The 19693-nt window shown below is 47.3% G+C and overlaps 1 protein-coding gene across 2 annotated transcripts in view; it reads left to right on the plus strand.

The window, feature by feature from the left end:
* The window catches only part of Dpf3 (double PHD fingers 3), a 265998-nt gene that overhangs the window by 99462 nt on the left and 146843 nt on the right, over positions 1–19693 (plus strand). For both annotated transcript variants that reach the window (XM_041658572.1, XM_041658573.1), the window contains exon 2: positions 17808–17968. In XM_041658572.1, coding sequence (XP_041514506.1) covers positions 17808–17968 — 161 coding nt within the window. The remainder of the gene's footprint in view (positions 1–17807; positions 17969–19693) is intronic.

Here is a 19693-nt window from a genome sequence, read left to right on the forward strand (position 1 = left end):
CTGAGTTTCCTCATCTGTAGAGGGGCACGAGAATGACAACGTTCTGTACCTCACAGCGATAAAGGCATAAAGGCCCATGGACGCACAAAGAGCAGACAGAGGGGTGTGCATGCAAGAGAGCGTCAGCATGGCTTGTGGAAGACTCCGTGGAGACATTTAGTCGTTTATCTAGCCAGCTAATACCCATTGTTGGCCTACTATAGGCTGCGAACCAGTCTTAGTGACTGGGAGCACAGGGGTAAATAAATTAGATCAGTCTTTCTCCCAGAGAGCTTATGTACTTACAGGGAAAGGAGGATATGAAGTAAAGCAGAAAATGAAGTTGTGCTCCAACAACCTCCACCCTGAGTGATAAGAAAGAGTGGGGACGGTCCCGAGAAGGGGGGGATGAATAAGTGTAGTAATAAGAGCGGCGGGGCTGCGTCCCCAGCACCCCAGCCGCCCACATGGCTATGCCCCGAAATAACAACACACAAACTGTATTCATTTAATCACTGCTTGGCCCATTTCTATCTAGCCTCTTCTAGGCTAATTCTCACATATTAATTTAGCCCATTTCTAATCATCTGTGTTGCGCCCCTAGGTGCGCTTACCGGGAAGATTCTAGCCTATGTCCATCCTGGGTCGGAGCTTCATAGCGTGCGTCTGCCCAGGAGCCAGGAGCATGGCGTCTCTCTCAGGCGTCTGCTCCCAAGAGGAGAGCTGTGGAGTCTGAGCTCACTTCCTCTTCCTCCCAGTGTTCTGTTCTGTTTACTCCTCCCACCTATCTTCTAACCAATAAAATGGGCCAAGGCAGTTCCTTTATTAGCCAATGACCTTCCTCCATCAAATAAGTGACCCTGTGGTGGGTTGAGGCAGGTGTGGGGGTCCTGAGGTAGGGCTAAGCTCGTGTTTCTGGGACCAAGGGATGGCTCAGAGGCTGTATTGTGGGGCTGACTATGCTTGCCCTCAGGATATAATTCCTATCTGGAAAGCTCTGAGCACTCATATATGTCTAGTGGCCATTAGCTATCGGCAGTTGTTATGATTGCTTTAATAAATATCAACATTGTAAAGGAAGGATGTATATATATATTATACATATATGTATATATACATCACACACACACACACACACACACACACACACACACATATATATGGAACACAGCACCAGCTGCTCCAATCAGTCAGCAAAATTAGCTGTAGAGGCAGTCTGGGGCTGGGTGGTGAAGACTCCAGAATCCGAGATAAGGTCACTTAGTTAAAGCCTGACCTGGCCATGTATTAGGTGGTCTTTGCTAATGGCTTCACCTCTCTGGAACCCGATGTCTTCTGGGTATGAGGAATAGTAGCAGGACCTCTCCCACAGCTGCTGTAACAATGACTTGTCCTATTCCTAAGACATAGGACAGTACCTGGCCCGCAGCAAGGGTGGTTGAATGTCTTCCATGTCCTTGAGGGACTTGCTCCTGTAGGCAAAGACTCTTTCAGTGGCTCCCAGTTAGCTGTGCAACACACATTTAGAGAGATAGCAGCAGCAGTGGGCCTTGTGTGTAGAACGCTTGTGGGAGGAGCCAAGAACATTATCCTTAGAGTGCTTAAGCAAGGCAGGCTTTGAAGGATGAGTAAGACAAGCAGGATGCTGGTTGGGTTTGGGATGTAACTCAGTCAGTAGAGCGCTTGCCTGGCACCCATCCCCAGTACTACATAAAACTGGGTGTGGGGATGCACACCAGTAGTGCCAGCATCTCGAAAGGAGAGGCGTGGGGATCAGAAGTTCAAGGTTATCTTTGGTTACACAGAGTTTGAAGTCAGCCTGAGCTACATTAGATGCTGTCAAGAAAGAAAAAGGAAAGATGAAAGAAAAACAACCAGACCTGATGGCATTAGGCAGGTAAAGACAAAAACTAACAATGACAACAGCAAAACTCCCTGGACCCAAAGCTTTGCCTTTGCCTGTCCCACATAGCCTTTGGGACAATCTACATTTGCTAGGCCTTACCGCAGCCTCTCATACTTATCAGCAGGTGACTCCCCCCGCTCCGTCTCATTCCTTTGTGAGCCCACAGAAAACCCTTAAACCTGCTAGGGGTTATTGAGATTCTTCTACCCTTAATGTTCCCTGGTCCAGAGATGCAAAAGCAGATTTGAGGCCAGAGGACATGGGAGGTTAGAAGTGAAGGGCAGCTGAGAGAAAGGGAGCCAGGAGCTGGCGGCAGACAGATGTGGAGGGCAGTGAAGATGGGATTAACTAGAACCTTGTGTGTCTGGCGACGGGCAGATTCTTTGGATAAGATAAGTGGAACCCTCTGCAAGGCAATTATCAGAGAGCATAAATTCCAGAGATAACCTGTCCTGGGAGGTATTGATGGTGGAGGGGTGGTGCTGGAGGCTACACTCTCTTGTCATCCTGAGGCCTCCTCCTGCCTCTTTGTTTCTCCTTTGGTTCTTCCTTCAGGGTCCCACCATACCGCGCCCCCATTCCTACCCCATTGCTTGCACAGCTTCCCACTCACCTCAGTTCTTCCGGGGTCACCTTTTGGCTTTTCTCCTCGGTGTTGGGGTGACAGAGGTCTAGATCTGCCATTGGAGGGACCTAATTATCAATCAGCCAAGCAAGGACACTTTTGAGAGGGAAACAGTAATTACTGCACGGGACCTTGCTGCTAACTGGGACTCTTTTGTGTCTTTTCCTAGCCATGTGTATTAGTCAGGGTCCTTTGAAGGAACAGGACTGAGAAAATGAATATTGAGAGAATGAATATGTGTATATATATATATATACACACAAATATGCATATATAGTCATATATTATTTTATTAAAGGGAAATTTATTAAAGGCTTGCAGGATGTGGCACTGGTAGTTCAAAAATTTCCGTCTCACACTGGGGAGGCCAAGAATCCGATAGCTGCTCAGCAGTCCCAACCTGGCTCTGGAGTCCTAGAGAGTTCCTGGAGAGCTGCTGGTCTTCCGTCTACACGGGGACCCTGAAGATGGTGATTCCAATGGCGGTGAAGGACAGCCTCAACAACAGTGTGGATGAACTTGCCAGCGACCGTGAGGGCAAGCAGGCAGCAGCAAAGCTCCCGTCTTCCACGTCCTTTGTTCTAGACTGTCATCAGAAGGTGACACCCGGACGCAGGGTGGGTCTTCGGGCTTCAGATACTCTCCCTGGGGAAACCCCTCACAATAGCTCCCAGCAGTTTGTGTCTTTCGTCATTCCAGACGTGGCCAAGCTGATAACCAAGATTAGCCATGGAACCATGAAGCTTTCCACCTGCCGCAGACTCCCAGCTCCGGCATTCCTGGTGGGGCGGATGTGATTGACAGGCTGGCCCATGTGGCCCCACCCACCTTCCCTCTTACAAGTGTGTCTTGGCACACATCCTTTCCTTTGCATTATGAGCAGCTACATCTTTCCATCTGACAGGGGCCAGGAGGTTCCAGCCTGGCTGAAGATGCAGGGTAACTAAGTTCTGGCTTCACCCTGTTAGTCATCTCATCCCTTCAGAGACAGGCCTCTTTCTGTGGAGAGAAGGGAGGCAGCAACAGGCTGCTGGGAGCCGGGCATACCTCCTGATTGCTTCTGGAGAGGAGGGGATAACGAGGTGGGAAGGAGCCAGTACCAGAACCAGAGCCAGAAGCACTCCTCTGCCCCCCATCTCTCACAACCCAAGCCATACCCTGCTCTTCTGTAGTCTGTGAGGGACAAGGAGGCTCTAGGCATCATCCCCTAGAGAGCCCCAAGCTCTAGGAGGGCACCCCAGCGGGAGGGCAACACTCACTTCCTAGCTACCTCAGAGCCAGGCTTCCACTCACCAGGAGAAAACAAAGGCCTTGAAGCTGTGAACTGCGTCCTCTCATCCACTGGCCAGCAGCATTTCCAAAATGACAAAGGGCTTTCCAGGGAGCCTAGGAAAAAAAATTAATTTTCAGTGATGTTTTGCTTGCTGTAGTTAACAATGATTATTAAATAGGCAGGGTGAGCTACTGCTTGTTTTCCTTGTTATTAGCTGTGTTTATGGGTTTTTTATTAAGTTGTACCAAGCTGAGATAATTGTAAAACTATCTGCTTAAGCTGTATGACTCTTAGACCTCCCTTTTTAATTTTTTTCCAACGTGAAGATGGAGAGTCTGCCTTATTCAAGGTTTATGCTGGAAGTGGGGAGCCAGTGAACTTGACTTGTAAAGGTCCAGATGGGAAGTATTTTGAGCTTTGATTGCCGTGTGGTCTCTGTCAACCATATAATAGGTTCCCGTGTGGATGCCTGAAACCTTAGATAGAGGTTATATACACCCCAGTCCTGCCTTAACACGCGTGTACCTGTTATGGTTAATCTTGATTGTGAAGGTGAGAGGCTCTAGGTTCATCTAGGAGACAAGGCTCTGGGCATGTCTGAGATGTTTCTAGACTAGGTCAACTGAGGTAGGAAGATCCACCCTGATGTGGTGGTGCTGTCCCATGGGCTGGGGTCTATGACAAAATAAGAAGGAGAAAGTGAGCTGAGCCCCGGCATTCATTGTTCCCTGCTTCTCGACTGTGGATGTCATGTGACTTCCTGCTCCTGCCACCAGGCCTTCCCCACAGATTCTTCAAACTATACAGGCAGATAAATTCTTCTTCTTCTAAGTTTCTTCTGCTTGAGACTTTGATGATAGCAATGAGAAAGTATTTAAAACCTGTGATAAAGTTTAATTTACATATTAGACCAAGCAGATATTAAGAACAGTAATAGTAAATCAGAACAATAACTAGATACTGATACTGTGGTGGCTGATCTGGTAATTGGGATGACAATAAATGTCAGTGTGACAGTTACTAAGCTACCGTCTGGTGGCATGCAAGGGTGAGGTAATGCCAGAGAAAGGGATGATTCACGTTCTGGACTGGATCAAACATGACAGCATGAAATTTCATCACACACCTCAGAATGGCCTGAAAATTAAAACTTAGGCTTTGCCTGTTTTTAGAATGTCCGTGGAATATTTTTGGGTTGTGAAAAACAAAACCATGGATCAGGGAAACATCTATACGTGGCTCTGCCGACCTGACTTTATTTACAATGCTTTATAGTGGGTCAGACTTTGGTTCAGGGTCTGTAGTTTGCAGACACCTGCTATAAACGGTATGAAAAGCCCCGAGTTTAGAGTCTGGTCTGATGAGCTCATGCTGGCTCCACCTCTGGGTGCCAGGGGCAGATCAAGTCATCTCACTGGCAGCTGAATTTCTTTCCAATAAAACCAGGCAGCAGGGACTAGGGGAGATGGCTCAGTGGTTAGGAACATATACGGTTCTTCCAAAGGACCCACGTTTGAGTCCCTGCACCCAGGGAGAAAATGAGGCACTTTCTAGAACTCTGGGATGTCTGAGTTCCCGCTTTAGTTCAGGCTGGGAGTCCTTTGTCTCTTATGAGAGGAGAGGACCACAGTCCAGGGCCTCTTGCTCACACTTGGGATGAACACCTCTTTAGATGACTCTCTAATGTTCTCTTTTCAGGAATTCCTACCACCAACCAGCCATCCTCGAGTTACTGAGAGGTAGCTCTGGCTTTTGGTGGTGTGGAAAACTGAGGCATAAAGCAATGAAAAATTTAAAAGTACTCGGCAAGTCTGTGATGCTCATTGAGAAAAACTTAGTACTTCCAAGAAAGTGTAGGTCATTGTGATTATTCTGGTTTTGTCTCCTGGACTTGCATCTTCCTGGTGCCAGCTAGGCCCCAAGGCAAATTGCTTAGGATTCTGTGGACCACGGTTTGCAAATCTGTATAGTGGGATCATGATGATGATGATGTGGGGTTGAATGAGATTAAATAAAATGAATACATGTAAACCATATAAAACAGTGCCAGCCACACCTAGTGTGTGCTCAGTCAGCTCAGCTGTGCCGCTATTATCGCCTGAAACCATGCTGGGTGTGTCTCTTTTCCATTTATCTTTGTGTGTTAGCTGTACATGCGTGTGTATACAGGGCATGTGGAGGCCACAGGTTAATGCTGAGTATCTTTCTTGGTCAGCCCCATCTTATTTGTAGAGGCTAAGGCAGGACATCTTATAGATCCCGGAGTCTGTGCTTAGGCTGTACTGGTGGGCCAGAGAGCTTTGGGAAGACCCTGTTTCTGCTTCCCCAGCACTGCGGTCATCCTGACGTTTTAACGAAGGGTGTGCAACTCTTTCCTCAGCTCTTCCTTCTGGTTTTTACCCTAGACTCTTGTTCAGCTTTTGGATTTGAGGCTTGGACAGAGGGCTCTGTTCCTATCCCATGTGTTAATTAAGTGATTCTTGGTGCAGCGGACGACATGGGGGAGAAGGTGGGAGCAGGAAAAGACTGATGAAGATTTTGAGTGCAGGGGTTTGGGAAGCTAGGGTCATGATGACTGGACAGTCCGGCTCCTAAGTCCAGCATAGACTTTGGAATTTATAAGTATACACCTCTAAAGGTGACAAGTTGGAGATGATTTCCTCAGGAACCTCATGAGAGAACACGGGGTGCTGTTGAGCCTGGTGGCAGGCAGAAGGAGATGCCTCTTTGTCTGGATGTCCCTTAGAAGGACAGCCCGAAGATCCCTTGGTGTGCAGGGCATTGCTTCTGCGGCTGATCCTAACCAGCTCTGACAGGAGGGCAGAGGCCCCCAAGCGAGGTCAGGACCACAAATCCCATCCCAGCAGGTGCCTGCTGGAGAGACTGTGCCCTCCAGATAACCTTCAAGTTCTCATTGATTTCCTGTCAAGCCTTTCCACCCCCCCTCAGCCTGCAGTGCCCCTGGCACTACCCGAAGGTTTGGGGCTCAGGACAAGGACATGGGTCAGCAACCTGAGACGGGACCCTTAGAGGAGGTTAATTTGGAGGAAGGCCCTTGAAGGGAAACAGAATGGTCACATTGGAGACTATTTTCTGATTTTGCTGGTTTGCAGCACTGGTTTCGAGCATAGACTATCCCTTTGGGCATATAAAGCAATGACCAACATAAATGGGCACTATTTACCAGGACTTGCTCCAGAGTTTGGGGTGCATAGGTGGCATTGTGGGGTCATGAGCAAAATTCACGTAGAGATGGTGGAGTTGGAGACAGGCCCACTGTCCTGTGTGCATTGTTCTGGGCAGATCTGGTCAGGGGGTGGTCAGAAATAAGGAGGCATCTCTGCACTCCTCATTTTTAAGTCTTGGGGCCTCTACTCTGACTTCCAGTTTATCTGCATCTTCTATTATTTGTTCAGTGGTACCACCTGTCCTTTCCTAGAGCCCAATTCCTGTGTTGGGTAAAGGGAATCTGAAGAGATTGGGCCCTGGCTGCACAAGGGTTAATTTTTAATTACACAGAGACAATCAGGAGACAAAGACAGTTTTTTATTAATTTAAAAATTTTAATTAATTAATTATCTTTATTTAAATCTACAAATTTAATAATCATATTTAAGTATTAAAATTAAATAATAGCAATTTATTATTATTGATACTATTGATACACAGAGTCTCACTATGTAGTTCTGACTAGCCTAGGACTTTCTTTGTAGACCAGGGTAGCTTTGAACTCGCAGAGATTCCTGTGCCACTGGGATTAAAGGCGTGTGCCAACAAGTCTGGCTCAGCAAAGAGAATTTTGGTAGTGGAAAGTGTTACAAAAACTTAAATAGGAGATGAGACAGCCAAGGGTCAGGAAGGAAGGAGTGGGGTGGGTTGGTTACTCTACATAATGGATTTAAAACCTGCCAGAAGATGTGGGAGAAGTGTGTGAGGGTGGAGGTGGCAGCATGGACAAAGGTCCTGAGGTGAGAGCATCTTAGCAGAGGAGGAGGTACAGAGGGACTGGAACCCAGCATGAGGAGACAGATGAAGCGGGAAAGACAACAGTCTGGGCTTCTGTAGCCCCAGGAGGGAGTTGGGATTGATTCTGAGCACTATGGGAAGGTGCTGGAGGGATTTAAAGAGGAGAGAATGTCATGGTCCGGTTTCTGTTTTGAAAAGGTCGCTTGGGCAGCAGCGTAGAGAGTCGACTGTGGAAGAACATGTTCTTTGTGGCTGTGTTAAATGCCAGACCCTATTCCCTCTTCTGGGGAGGGCAGCGCCGAGGCGCGTGGCCTTCAGCAGCAAAGACGGACTGAGCTCTCTTAGACTGAGGATGGTCTAATTGATGAGCTAGCTAGTCCTATGGCAGTCACACTCAGGGGACATCTTGGTGCTCTCCTGGGTTTTCAGCAGAGTCTCAGGCTGTGAAATACACAATCTAGACATCTTTTCTTTTCCCCTTCCCTCCCCTCTTGTCTCTTTTTCTTTCCCCTTCTTGGTACATTTCCCCTCCTTCCCTCCTTCTCCCTCCTTCCCACTCCCCCTTCCCCTTTCTCTTTCCTTTCCCTCTCTTCTTTCCTTTTGACTGGCTTCATGAACTCCAGTTGTTCCTGCTTCACCTCCTGAGTTCTAGGATCGCAGGCGTGTGATGATGCCCAGCTAAGGAACTAGTCATCCCTTAACTCAGTGTGTTTTCTTTCCCGGGTATGAACCACCCTACATGAAGGGGGCATTGCTGCTGCTGTTTGATGTTTGAAAGTTGGTGACATTTAATACATTCTTTAACCCGCAGAGGGGAGATTCATTTTGTCACATCTAGATGCCATTTGAAAGGCGACCCTTGGGTGCAAGCGAAGCTAGGTTCCTTCTTCCTCCCAGCATCTCTCCACTCCCTCTCCCATTATTTACTGGAAGGAACCATACTGCCTCCAATCTCCTGTCCTTGGCAGTCCCCTGACTTCAACCCCGAGATGCGTATGTCATCAGAACATCCAGTGGCAGCTCAGAAATCATGGCCAGGTTCAATATAAATTCCGTCTTGCTTAGGCAGCTTTGCATAATAACTCCCCGAAAAGTCTTCACCAGAGGAGGAGCGATTTATTGGGGCTAGTGGGCCTGAACATGCGCAGAATGGCATTGAATTCACGATGAGTTTTAGGGTTCAAACTCTTTGTCTAATGCGGCTTTCACAAGGGTCACCCTTGTCCCCAGTGTGCCTGTTCCGGGCCATTATGAAGGTCAGAGCCGCAGTCGGAATGAATGAGAATGTCAGGGTCTATATCGTATATAGAGCTTCACTAGGCTTCTTGGACATTTGCAAGGAATGAGGACTTTCGGGGGCTTGGCCTGAGACAGGTCAGTGCTCTCGTTTTAATCCAGGCAGCTTCCTGAGGTTTTCCAGTGAGAGGTTAGAGTCGGTCACTGGAGCTTCTCAGCTCTGCCTTCAAAACACAGTGTCCAGAGAGTCTGTGCTCTTCTTTTAGACAACGGGGTGCAGGAGTGGGCGGGTGTGTGGGTCACATTCCGTACCCCCAGATTCAGCACCAGAACCAACCTCCCAGCCTTGTGCTACTATCGATTTCTTTCCCCAACTCTAGTCTGAAAAACCACTGCTTAGACCATGTTTTCTGAGAGCTGGGTGGTGTGATGGCGTTCCTGGCACAGAGGGACATTTCAGGATAGGTGGGGATGATCTATGTCTCCTGGGGCAGGACCGATGTCTACATAGTGGTCAGTCGGCTTCCGAGGCTTGGAGAAGAGGGTTCTCATGATGAACGCTGACGGTCCACTTGACAGGATCTAGAACTGCCTAAGAGGCAAGCGTCTAGGCACATCCGTGAAGGGTTATATAGGTTAGGTCCATACAGGAGAGAGGATTTTTCCTGAATGTGGGCAGGATCATGCCACAGGCTAGGATTCCAGACTAGCAACATTTTAATGAAAAAAGTTAGGTAGACTGATGGAGGTGAAGGATGAAGCATTTTGGGCAGGATAAGCTGGGAGCTATCCTAGAGGAGGGAGGATTTCAGGCAGGCTTGAGCCGATTCAGATTGCCCAAACTGTGGGTGGAAAGACGTGAGTGTTTTGTTGGGCACAAGAACAAGGCTGTCTACTTCTGTGTAGGAAATCGTAAGACGAAGATTAACTTTGATTGATTCTTCTACTTATGCACTTATTCATCTATCAACTCAGCGTGTAGACTCTCTGTCCTCGGCTTTGGGATAGAGCAACAGATGAGTCCAGTGTGACCTCTGGTACTTAGAGAAGGCTCTGGAGCGTGGCTGGAACCACCATGCCCCAGCCGCTTTGCTCTTTAATGCCCGAGGTTCAGGTTGGGGTCAGAGATTTGAATGGGTTTCTGACAGCCTCAAAGTCACTGTCATAGTCAAGGTTCCGTGGCCGGATGTCACACGTAGAGGACTGGCCTGCTCAGGCAGCATGATTTCCACAAAGTGGCAGGAAATGGATTGCTCTTGAAGGGGAAGAGAAAGGAAAGACTGGATTGTAGGCATCCCTGCCTGTGTATTCTGGATTCTAGCTTATCAAGTCCTTCCATAGGCCTACAGACCAGTCTGTGAGAACCGCAGGGGAGGTGGTCAGAATGTGGCTTGGGGCTGGGGAGCTGGTGCGTGGTGGAGCTGGACAGTCCCGCCTGATAACCAGCCTGGTGTTCGCCTGCTCTCTCAGAGCCTCCACAGCCAGGCAGAAGCATTGGAACATCGCTCGGAGCTACTCTGAGATCGGTACCAAGAGGAAAAGGCTAAAGGAAGCTTTGAGGGAGATTTCTTTTTGCCAGGCTGGCCTCGAACTCACTGAGATCCACCTGCCTTTGCCAAGTGCTGGGATTAAGGGGCGCCACTGCCACCCCGCCCACCCACGGTGGGCGGGGGATTTCTTTCTACCAGCAAGGGTGAGAAAAGTGCTCTGGTGTGAATAGGGAGAGATGGCTGCAATAAGTCAGGCGCTGGGGGAGGGGGGGATGAGCGCGGATGGGGAGACCTTAGACATTCTCACGTTTGCAAGTGCAAAGTGGCAAGCAGACAGGCCTCGAAGTAGTATCTGAGCTCTGGCCTCTCCCGTGCCTCCCCTGTGCCCGTGGCACCTGGGTGGTCAAGCGCAACACAGCACAACTTCCTGGAGACCAACTGGTACTAGATTCTGTGCTGGGTGCTGGGAGGGACTCACACGGAAGTCCAGGATTTGAGGGGCTGCTGGCCTACCCGACTCAGGTCCCTTCCTTCACACTGGCGTGGATATGTCCTGGGAACTGTTGGGTGTTCAGACTGAGTGGCTGGGCTGTGGCACTGTGGATGCTCTCTGTTCCAGGAGGGAAGACACATGTTAACATAACATGGGTTTAAACTGATACAGTAATAGTGTTGTTTGGGGTGTAAGAAAATGAAAGTGGGGAGAAAGGGTTTTGGAGTCTCTCGCATCTCAGTAACCTTCCCTGTCCAAACACCATTCACTAGTTCTGGCTGTCGTAATGAAATACTTATTTCTTGGTTCTATGGTTTGCGAATTCAAGATTATGGTACCAGCAAAGTTAAGTTCCTGGTAAGGGCCCTTTTCCTGGCTTATTACATATGGCTGCCTTCTTGTTGTGTCCTTAGATGTGTGTATATGCAGATTAATATATTTAATTCTTCATTTTTTGAGATGGGCTCTCATGTACCCCGGGCTAGCCTCAGACTTGTCCTGTAGCTGAAGATGACTTTGAATTTTTGGTCCTTTCTTGCCTCAATTTGGGATTAGAAGTGTGTGTGCTCCCCAGGCCCCTATACCTAGTATTCTTTATGTGGCTTCTGGGGATTGAACTCAGGTCTTTGTGCTTGTAAGACAAGTCTTTCCCAGGGCTAAACTATTCCCTCTGCCCCCTTCTGTTTCTTCTTTCCTTAATCCACACCCCATTGTGCAGGCTCTGCCCTTATTACCTCTAAATGCTCCATCTCCAAATGCTATCAATCTGGGAGTCAGGACACCAGCTTTTTTTCTTTTTTTCATATGGGGTGGCACTAAGCTGGCTTTTCTTTCAAGGGCCACTCTAAGAACAGTACGACATCAAGGGAAGTAAAATGGTTCCTTTACCTGCCTGTAGCTAGCTTGTGAGGGTTTGTTCAAAGCTGAGTGGGAACTGAGTTCTCGGTGCCCCCATTACACATGCTGAAATGCAAAGAGCAGGGTGTTCACGCTCCGGAGATGGTTTTAACGTGGGTCTGTGGGTGACTGGGGACTGTGGGCGCCTGGGCGCTAGGCCGCCAGGCAGCGGCACTGCAGAGGGTGGCGGTGGGAGGAAAGAAGGGATCAGAAATTTCACTGGCCAGCGCTGCTTATCTCTTGTTTACAGGCACAAATAATAGGCCAAGGTCCTGTTGTAACAGCAAGAGGGGACTTGTGGCCACATATTATGAGTGACTAGACAGGAACTCGGGAAAGCGACAGAACTCAGTGCCAGATGGAGTGGGGGCAAAGGAGGGACCTTGGGTCAGTTGCTCTGTGGGTGGGGAGCAGTGACCCCTCTTTGCTCCCCTTCCCAGAAGAATGAAAGCTGGGGAGGGAAGAGGCTCTTGGCAGAAGATGAGGGATTTGTTTTTGAACACTCCCTCTGCTCCTGCTGGAGAGAGAGACTGGTTCTATAGCCCAGGATGGCCTTGAACTTGTAATCCCTTTGCTTCGGTGTCACAGATACTGGGACTGTAGGCATGTTCCATCCTATCTGGATGGGGACGTATTTCAAAGTATGGCGTGATTCATGTCCTTAGTTATGAGCATAGAACTTGTGGGACAATAAGGACAAATGTCTGATTGGAGGGTTGAACCTGAGCCTTATCTCAAGGTAGTAGACAGGAAGTTGAGCCAGTGGACGCGTTTTCATTCTAGAACAGGAGGTCGGAAGAGGAGGTTGGAGTCCCTCTCCCCACAGAAACGCTCCAGAAAGGTTCTTGGAAATCTCTGGGGAGGAACGTCTAGTTCTCAGAGCTAGACTGGACCTCTCTGTCGGTCTGAGATCATAAAGAGACCTCCCACTTCTTACAATGTCCGCTAGAACCAGGCGGCTGGAGTTCCAGACCAGAAGGCTTTTCAGAGCCCAGCAACTACTTCTTATTTCTGATTGCAGCCTTTACTGACCTGGGGTCAGTTCTTGATGAGGACATCAGTCTAACCTGCCTGGTGCCAGCTTCCTCCAGCTCGAGACATCAATCATGAACTGGTAATCTGGCCCCCATGGTCTGGTACAGACAGGTCTTGGTCCATGCCTGCTCCAGCCTGGGGCACGCTGGTCACAACTCCATAGAATGAGTCATATGCTGCCGCCCGTCTTGGCCCTTTCTGTCCCCTGTGGCTTTAATGCAAATGTCACCCCGTGGGATTCTTTCCTTGTGGGACTTTATTTATTTATTTATTTTTAAATGCCATATTGGAAAGGACATTTGTCTTCTCTTCTGTTTAAATTGCTTTCCATGGGTTTGGGAGACCTGGCCATCGATTTTCTTTTAGCGTGTGTAGAAAGCGCCGTGAAGATTTTGGCTAATTAACTTTTGGAGAAGTGCTGCTTACATTTATCCCGGAGGTTGAAATCTTTTTTCCCCCTCCTCCCATATCTTCAAGAATGGCTTTTAACTTTTGTTTTCAAGTACTGCCAGCACCCAGTCTGTGTAAAGATGACATCTTCCCTGGAGACAGGTGATGGTCTAGAGGCTGTGGGATGTCACTTTGTGAGGCTCTAGTCCTTAGCGCAGTGGGTTAGAGGCACTTGCTGAGCAAGTCTAACGACCTGAGTTCAATCCCTGGATTGAACCATGTCAAGGTGGAAGGCGAGAACTCTGGTATTTAATATTTATAAGATGTTTCATTCACACGAAGTTTACACTTCTGAGAATCCACACTTCCCCCAGCACGCCTGTGAGTACTGACACTATATTCAGAGATCAACTCCCTTCTCACTGTGTCCCAGCCTTGTTTGGCTTTCTCCTCCATTCGCTATAAGGCACAGATGTTGAACTTCACTGTTCATTCTGAGTAAGCCCATTTTCTTGTTCTTCTTATGTGGACCCAAGCTGTTGGAAGCGAGGAGCATGGCAGGGAAATTTGCCTTGAAATCTTTCTGTGGATTTCTCTGGTACAGGCTTCCAGAGGTCTATCTGGAAGAAAGAAATCCTGTTCCAGGAGATGAAGTTTACCCTTCCCACTCCCCTTTTTTGGGCTCAATTTATAATTTTGTTTTCCCCTCCCTTAACCAGAATTTCTTAGGTTGAACTAGTTAACATCTTTTTTAGAAAAGGTCATGGGATGAGCCTGGATGGATGGTGGTGCCATCCCACCCGTCTCCTAGGCCCTGGGGAAGCTGAGGCAGGAACACGGGCTACGTAGTAAGATCCTGTCTGAAACAAACAGCAGACTATGGGAACCCTCTCCCTGTGGTACTCTGAGCAATTCCCATCAATGTGGCATGGGTGGTCTCTGCTGGAGACCCTGGGCATGCTGTATCATCTCGCATGGCTTAAACTGCCTGCAAATGGTTCCGTTCTTCTGAGACGCATCGCCTTAGCAGGGGGAACCATTCAAGCTGGTGCGACACAGGCAAATACTTTGTCGAAAGCGTTCTTCATTTTTGATCAATCTTGTGGTCCTTGTTAGTATCTTTGATTACATCAGATTATGTGCCGTTCCATTTTATAGCATTTTAATGGGCTTTCTGCTCCCCTCCCCAGTTCATTTCCTGCTGTGTGGTTATTAGGATTTGATGGTAGCTTGGTTTTGTTACTGCTGGGATACCTTCTGTGTGTGCTAACCCTCCCGTGTGAATGTGGGGAGTCTTCAGAGGTGAAGAGAGGGAGTGGGGGATGGGAGGGGGCGGGGGTGGGGTGCGGTGGGGATTTATTGTTTGTTTCTCAGAAGAGGCCTGTCAACAATTAAATTACAGATGAACCTTCCATGACTGTATTCTCCAACTGTAAGATGTTTGCTTTGGATCCTTTGGTAGGAGGATGGTGGGATCACTTGGGGGCTAAAGGTGCTTGCGGAGCAAGCCTTAGGACCTCAGTTCCGTCCTTGATGAAAGGAGAGAACTGTTTCTGCCAAGTTGTCCTCTGCCCTTCACACACGTGCCCTGCCCCCACACTCACACACTAGTGATGATGATAATAATAATAATCAGAATAAAGTTAAAAAATCTTTAGTAGAATCTACCCATTGACTTAAAAAAAGAACAGAAAAGGCTGCTTAAAACCTTGCTGTCTAGCAAGCAGTAGTGGAATGGGCTGGGATTAGAACCCTGTGCATTGCTGGTGGTCTTGTGAACTGGCTGAGCCTCTGTGAGAAACAGTATGGTAGTTCTTTTTTTTTTTTTTCTGATTTGATTTTTTTTGTTAAGATGATGTCTGGTTAAATTTATCATAGCTTATCCAAATGAAGTGAGAAAGAAAAAAGTTTGAGAAAACACCAACAAAAGCATAAAGAAAACTAATTCTTTCTTGTAGCAGCTGCTGCAGAGCACAAGCGAATCTTTCTCGCGTTCTGTAGGGATGCAGTTGAGTAAGAGCACCTTTGGTTTTTAAGCCTTTCTTCAGAACCATTCCACTTACCAATAACACAAGCTCCACGGTAGAAGAGTCTCAGTAGAAGAAGAAACAGAAATCCCTCTACACGGGAGGCTGTCTCTGTTCTGTAATTATGGAACGAGGAACCATAATTTATTTTTCAGCTTAGAAAGCTGATAAACTCAAAAGTGTCAATATTTTTAACCAAGGGCACAAAATTCCATAAAGTTTATATAATCCACTGCTTCAAGTGCTAAACATTTGCAAAACGAGGCCACCTAAGTCCCTTCCCAACAGAGTAAAATATAGTGGCATTGTCAAAAGGAAATTAATTCACAAAATAATAAAGCACTTTATATATTATGCTGGCTACAATTTTGCAAGCTGGGAACATGTTAGAGTCATCTGGAAAGAGTGAGTCAGTTGAGGAGCTGTCTCCATCAGGTTCGCCTGTAGGCAAGTCTGTAGGGCACTTTCTTTTCCTTTTTTTCCTTTTTTAAAAAAATTTCTTTTTTCTTTTCTCCTCCTCATCCTCCTCCTCTTCCTCTCTTCTTCTTCTTCTTCTTCTTCTTCTTCTTCTTCTTCCCCCTCCTCTTCCTCCTCCTTCTTTCTTTTTCTTCTCCTTCTTCTCCCCCAATTTGTTTTTTTTTTTTTTTTTTTTTTAGAAAACAAACTATCTTTTTTTTTTTTCATTTTACTTACCAATCCCAGTTCTCACTCCCTGGTAGTTCTTAAAAAGAAAAAAAAAAGAAACAAATAAAAGCAGAGTTTCCACATGGTCCATCAAATCCACTCTTGGGACTGAACTCTAAATAATTGAAAGGAGAGGCTTGATATTTATACCCCTATGTCCATGGGGTATTGCGACGTACTTTCTATAGAGAGTATAGTTATTACATTCACAGTGATTAGAGCATGAAAGCAATCCAGGTATCCACTGGCTGATGAACCAATAAGCAAAGTATGCAATATGATACAGTCAGAAACAGAAGGACATTCTGACATATATTATAGCCTGGATGGATCTAGAATACTGTAATATGCTAAGTGCAATATGTTGGCCTCAAAAGATCAAAATTATATGAAATACTTTGATTCACAGGCATCAAATTGACTCCTTAAATTGGGTCACAACCCTGCAAACCAGGGTGGCTTTATATTAGTGTCTTCAACTCTGGGCATTGAATTGCTTTGAGTTCAACTGTTATTATTATTAATTTTGTCCTAACTAAAAAACACATGTCTCTGTGTGTCTGTCTGTGTGTATAAATGCTACATACATGTGCCTGCATGGAGGTCAGAAAAAGACATTAAATCCCCTGGAGCTTGAGTTACACGTGGGTGTAAGCTGTCTGACCAGGGTGCTAGGAACCAATCCCAGGTCCCCTGGAAGAGCAGTGACTGCTCTTAGCAGTTGAACCTTCTCTCCAGCCTCACTATTTTTATTAAAATTAGTCCTTGAAAATTTTATATACATAATACATTCTGATGACTGCCCCCACCTCTCTTACAGCTCACCCACCTGCATCAACCACGCCTCTTCCAGACGAGTCCGTGTCTCACAATCTTGTCCTTTTGTTTTGTTTTGTGTCTTACTGTGTTTAGGGAGGGTTGTGTGACCAGGGGTTGGGACTCTGCCCTGGAGCCTAGTGGGCTCCCTTTGGTGGTTGCACAACAAGGGACAGTGACTTCCCCTTCTGGAGCATCCCTCAGCAATTCCCAAGGGGGTGGGGGAGTGTCAGACCTTGTTTTAAATACTTCTCTTGTTTGCTTTTGATCAGAGAAAGTTCTTTTTCTTTTTGTTTTGTTGTTGTCGTTGTTTTATCGAGACAGGGTTTCTCTGTGTAACAGTTCTGGCTGTCCTGGAACTCACTTTGTAGACCAGGCTGGCCTCGAACTCACAGAGATCCCCTTGCCTTTGCCTCCTGAGTGCTGGGATTAAAAGCATGCACCACCACACCCGGCCCAGAGAAAGTTCTTTTTCTTTCACGGTGGGTGCATATCCATGGTGTCCTTCCTCAAATGCTTCTTACAACCAATGGCTAAGCCTCCACAGGATGTCTCCTCTGCCCTTGTAGTCTTGGTGTATCCTAAATACTACTCTTCTGTCACAGTAGGAACCTGGGTGGGTTTTGGCAACTTCTGAGAGTCAAGTGTAGGGGTGCTCAAGGAGAGGGCTCTGGTTCTGGATGTTCTCTAAGTCCTATGCAGGACATTGTTACTGAACCACCTCCAAGGGGTGGCCATGTCTCAGCTGGTCACCTTACTGATGGTGTTTGTTCTTTGGGCCTATTTTAAAGTATTTTCTATGCTATTTGGTAGATTTGGGACAGGAAGTGGAATCTGGTAGAGATTTGATGACAAATGGGGCTCCTGGTGCCCACCAACTTAGTTGCTGTTAATGCGGCTTTTTCCTGGGAAGAGGGGAGGGGACCGCTTCCCTCTGGTTGTGTTTCTATGCCCCCTGGTCTCACTCCTTTTCTTTCTTGCCTCCCGTAGGCTTGGGGACCAGTTCTACAAGGAAGCCATCGAGCACTGCCGGAGCTACAACTCACGACTGTGTGCAGAGCGGAGCGTGCGCCTCCCCTTCCTGGACTCGCAGACTGGGGTGGCCCAGAACAATTGCTACATCTGGATGGAGAAGAGGCACCGAGGCCCAGGTGAGCCATGCCTCTGCTGGGACCAGCATGCACCAGGGCTCCAGTCTAGAGGAAAGAGTCTGAGAGTCCACACAGCTGGGTGGGTTGAGGGTCAGAAAGTCCTTCTCCAAGGGACCAGAGAAGGATGGTGTGATGTATTTATCTTAAAGAAATCCAATGAAAGCGGTCTTCATTTTTCACCCTTGGGTGTTGACTAAAAATCTGCGGATGTGCTTAGTTGTGGGAATAAGGCTTAGTTTTGTCATGAGAACTCTGTCCCTGAGGTTCGTCATCTGTGAAGTGTGGATAACCTCAGTATTTACTACTCAGGGTTTATCGGGATTAAATGACACTGTCTATGAACAACTCAATATGCAATGCTCTAAAATGCTCGATGTTATTGCCGTCACGACCAGGATTCTAATCTAGGCTTCTTAGAATCGAATAAACCCCACTGGTGTAGATTAGGGAGACAGCTAGCTCTAGAAATGCAGGTTTCTGTGGTCTTAGTTATTTTAAGATTTAATTGTATGCATATGTATATATGTGCACATAACTGTTCCTGTGTGTGTGTGCATGGGGTGTGTTGGCATGCAAGTATCTTCCTTAATTAGATGCTCTTCACCATCTTTTTTGAGGTAGGGTCTCTCACTTTTTACGCAGGGCTTGCTGATTCAGCTCGGCTGGCCACCCAGGGTGTGTGCATTTACATGGGTTCTGAGGATTGAACTCGGATCTGTGATTTTGTGGTAAGCACATGACTGGCTGAGCCTAGCCTCTATCTCCCCCCGGACCCCACCCCCATATTCCGTAGCTCTCACGTAGCCTAGGCTGATTTCAAGCTTGCTATGGAGCCAAGCCAGACTTGCTACGATCTTGACCCCCTCCTGGTCCTCTTGCCTCTGCCTCTCAGGTGCTGGGATTAAAGATATATACCACCACACCTGGCTCTGAATGAGTATATTAAGCAAAATTTTGTTTTGAAAGGTTTCATACTCGTGTAAAATTTGGATGACGGCAGAGGAAATTCTCATGGCCGAGCTTGACAACAGTCACCTATGGCCAATCATTTCGTTCTTACTTAGCTGCCACCTTTCTCCCCGATTCTGGGTGACTCTGAAGTAGATCTGGGACAACGCATCATTCCCTGTATAAATACTATGGACTTCAAATGTCAAGCCAGTTGGATGCAGTGGGACATGCTTGTAATCGCAGTGTTTAGGAAGCTGAGACAAGAGGATTGCAAGTTGAGGCCAGCCTGAGACACATGACAAGATTCTGCCTCAAAAGATAAAGGAGAAGACCACCCCTTCCCACAATTATGATCAAATCAGAGAGTCGGCGTTCATTCCTCCCGCTGCCTCTAGCGTGAGCCAAGCTCCAAGCAGGATTCCTATGCTGCAACTGGTGGATGTCCCTCTCAGAAGCCTGCAGCCTTTTCTCTGACACACACTCTCTCCCTTGTATGCTATTTGTTGAAGAAACTGGGTTGTTGGCACTGTAGGGTTTCCCTGAGCTCAGATTTGCTGATTGCATCCCCATGGTGTCATTCCTGTGAGTTGGTAATTAGGTCTAGAGACTTAGTCTCTCTCTCTCTCTCTCTCTCTCTCTCTCTCTCTCTCTCTCTCTCCTCCCTAGCAAGGGTAATTCCGAAGTGGTAGTTTGTGCCTTCATCAGGAGGCTCATACAATCAGGTTATCTTCCATTTATTCATGTTAGCGTCCTTCATGATAATCATCTAGATTC

This window comes from Microtus oregoni, unplaced genomic scaffold (genome assembly GCF_018167655.1).
Source record: "Microtus oregoni isolate MIOR12 unplaced genomic scaffold, Mior012 000009F_ref0000495, whole genome shotgun sequence".
NCBI lineage: Eukaryota > Metazoa > Chordata > Mammalia > Rodentia > Cricetidae > Microtus > Microtus oregoni.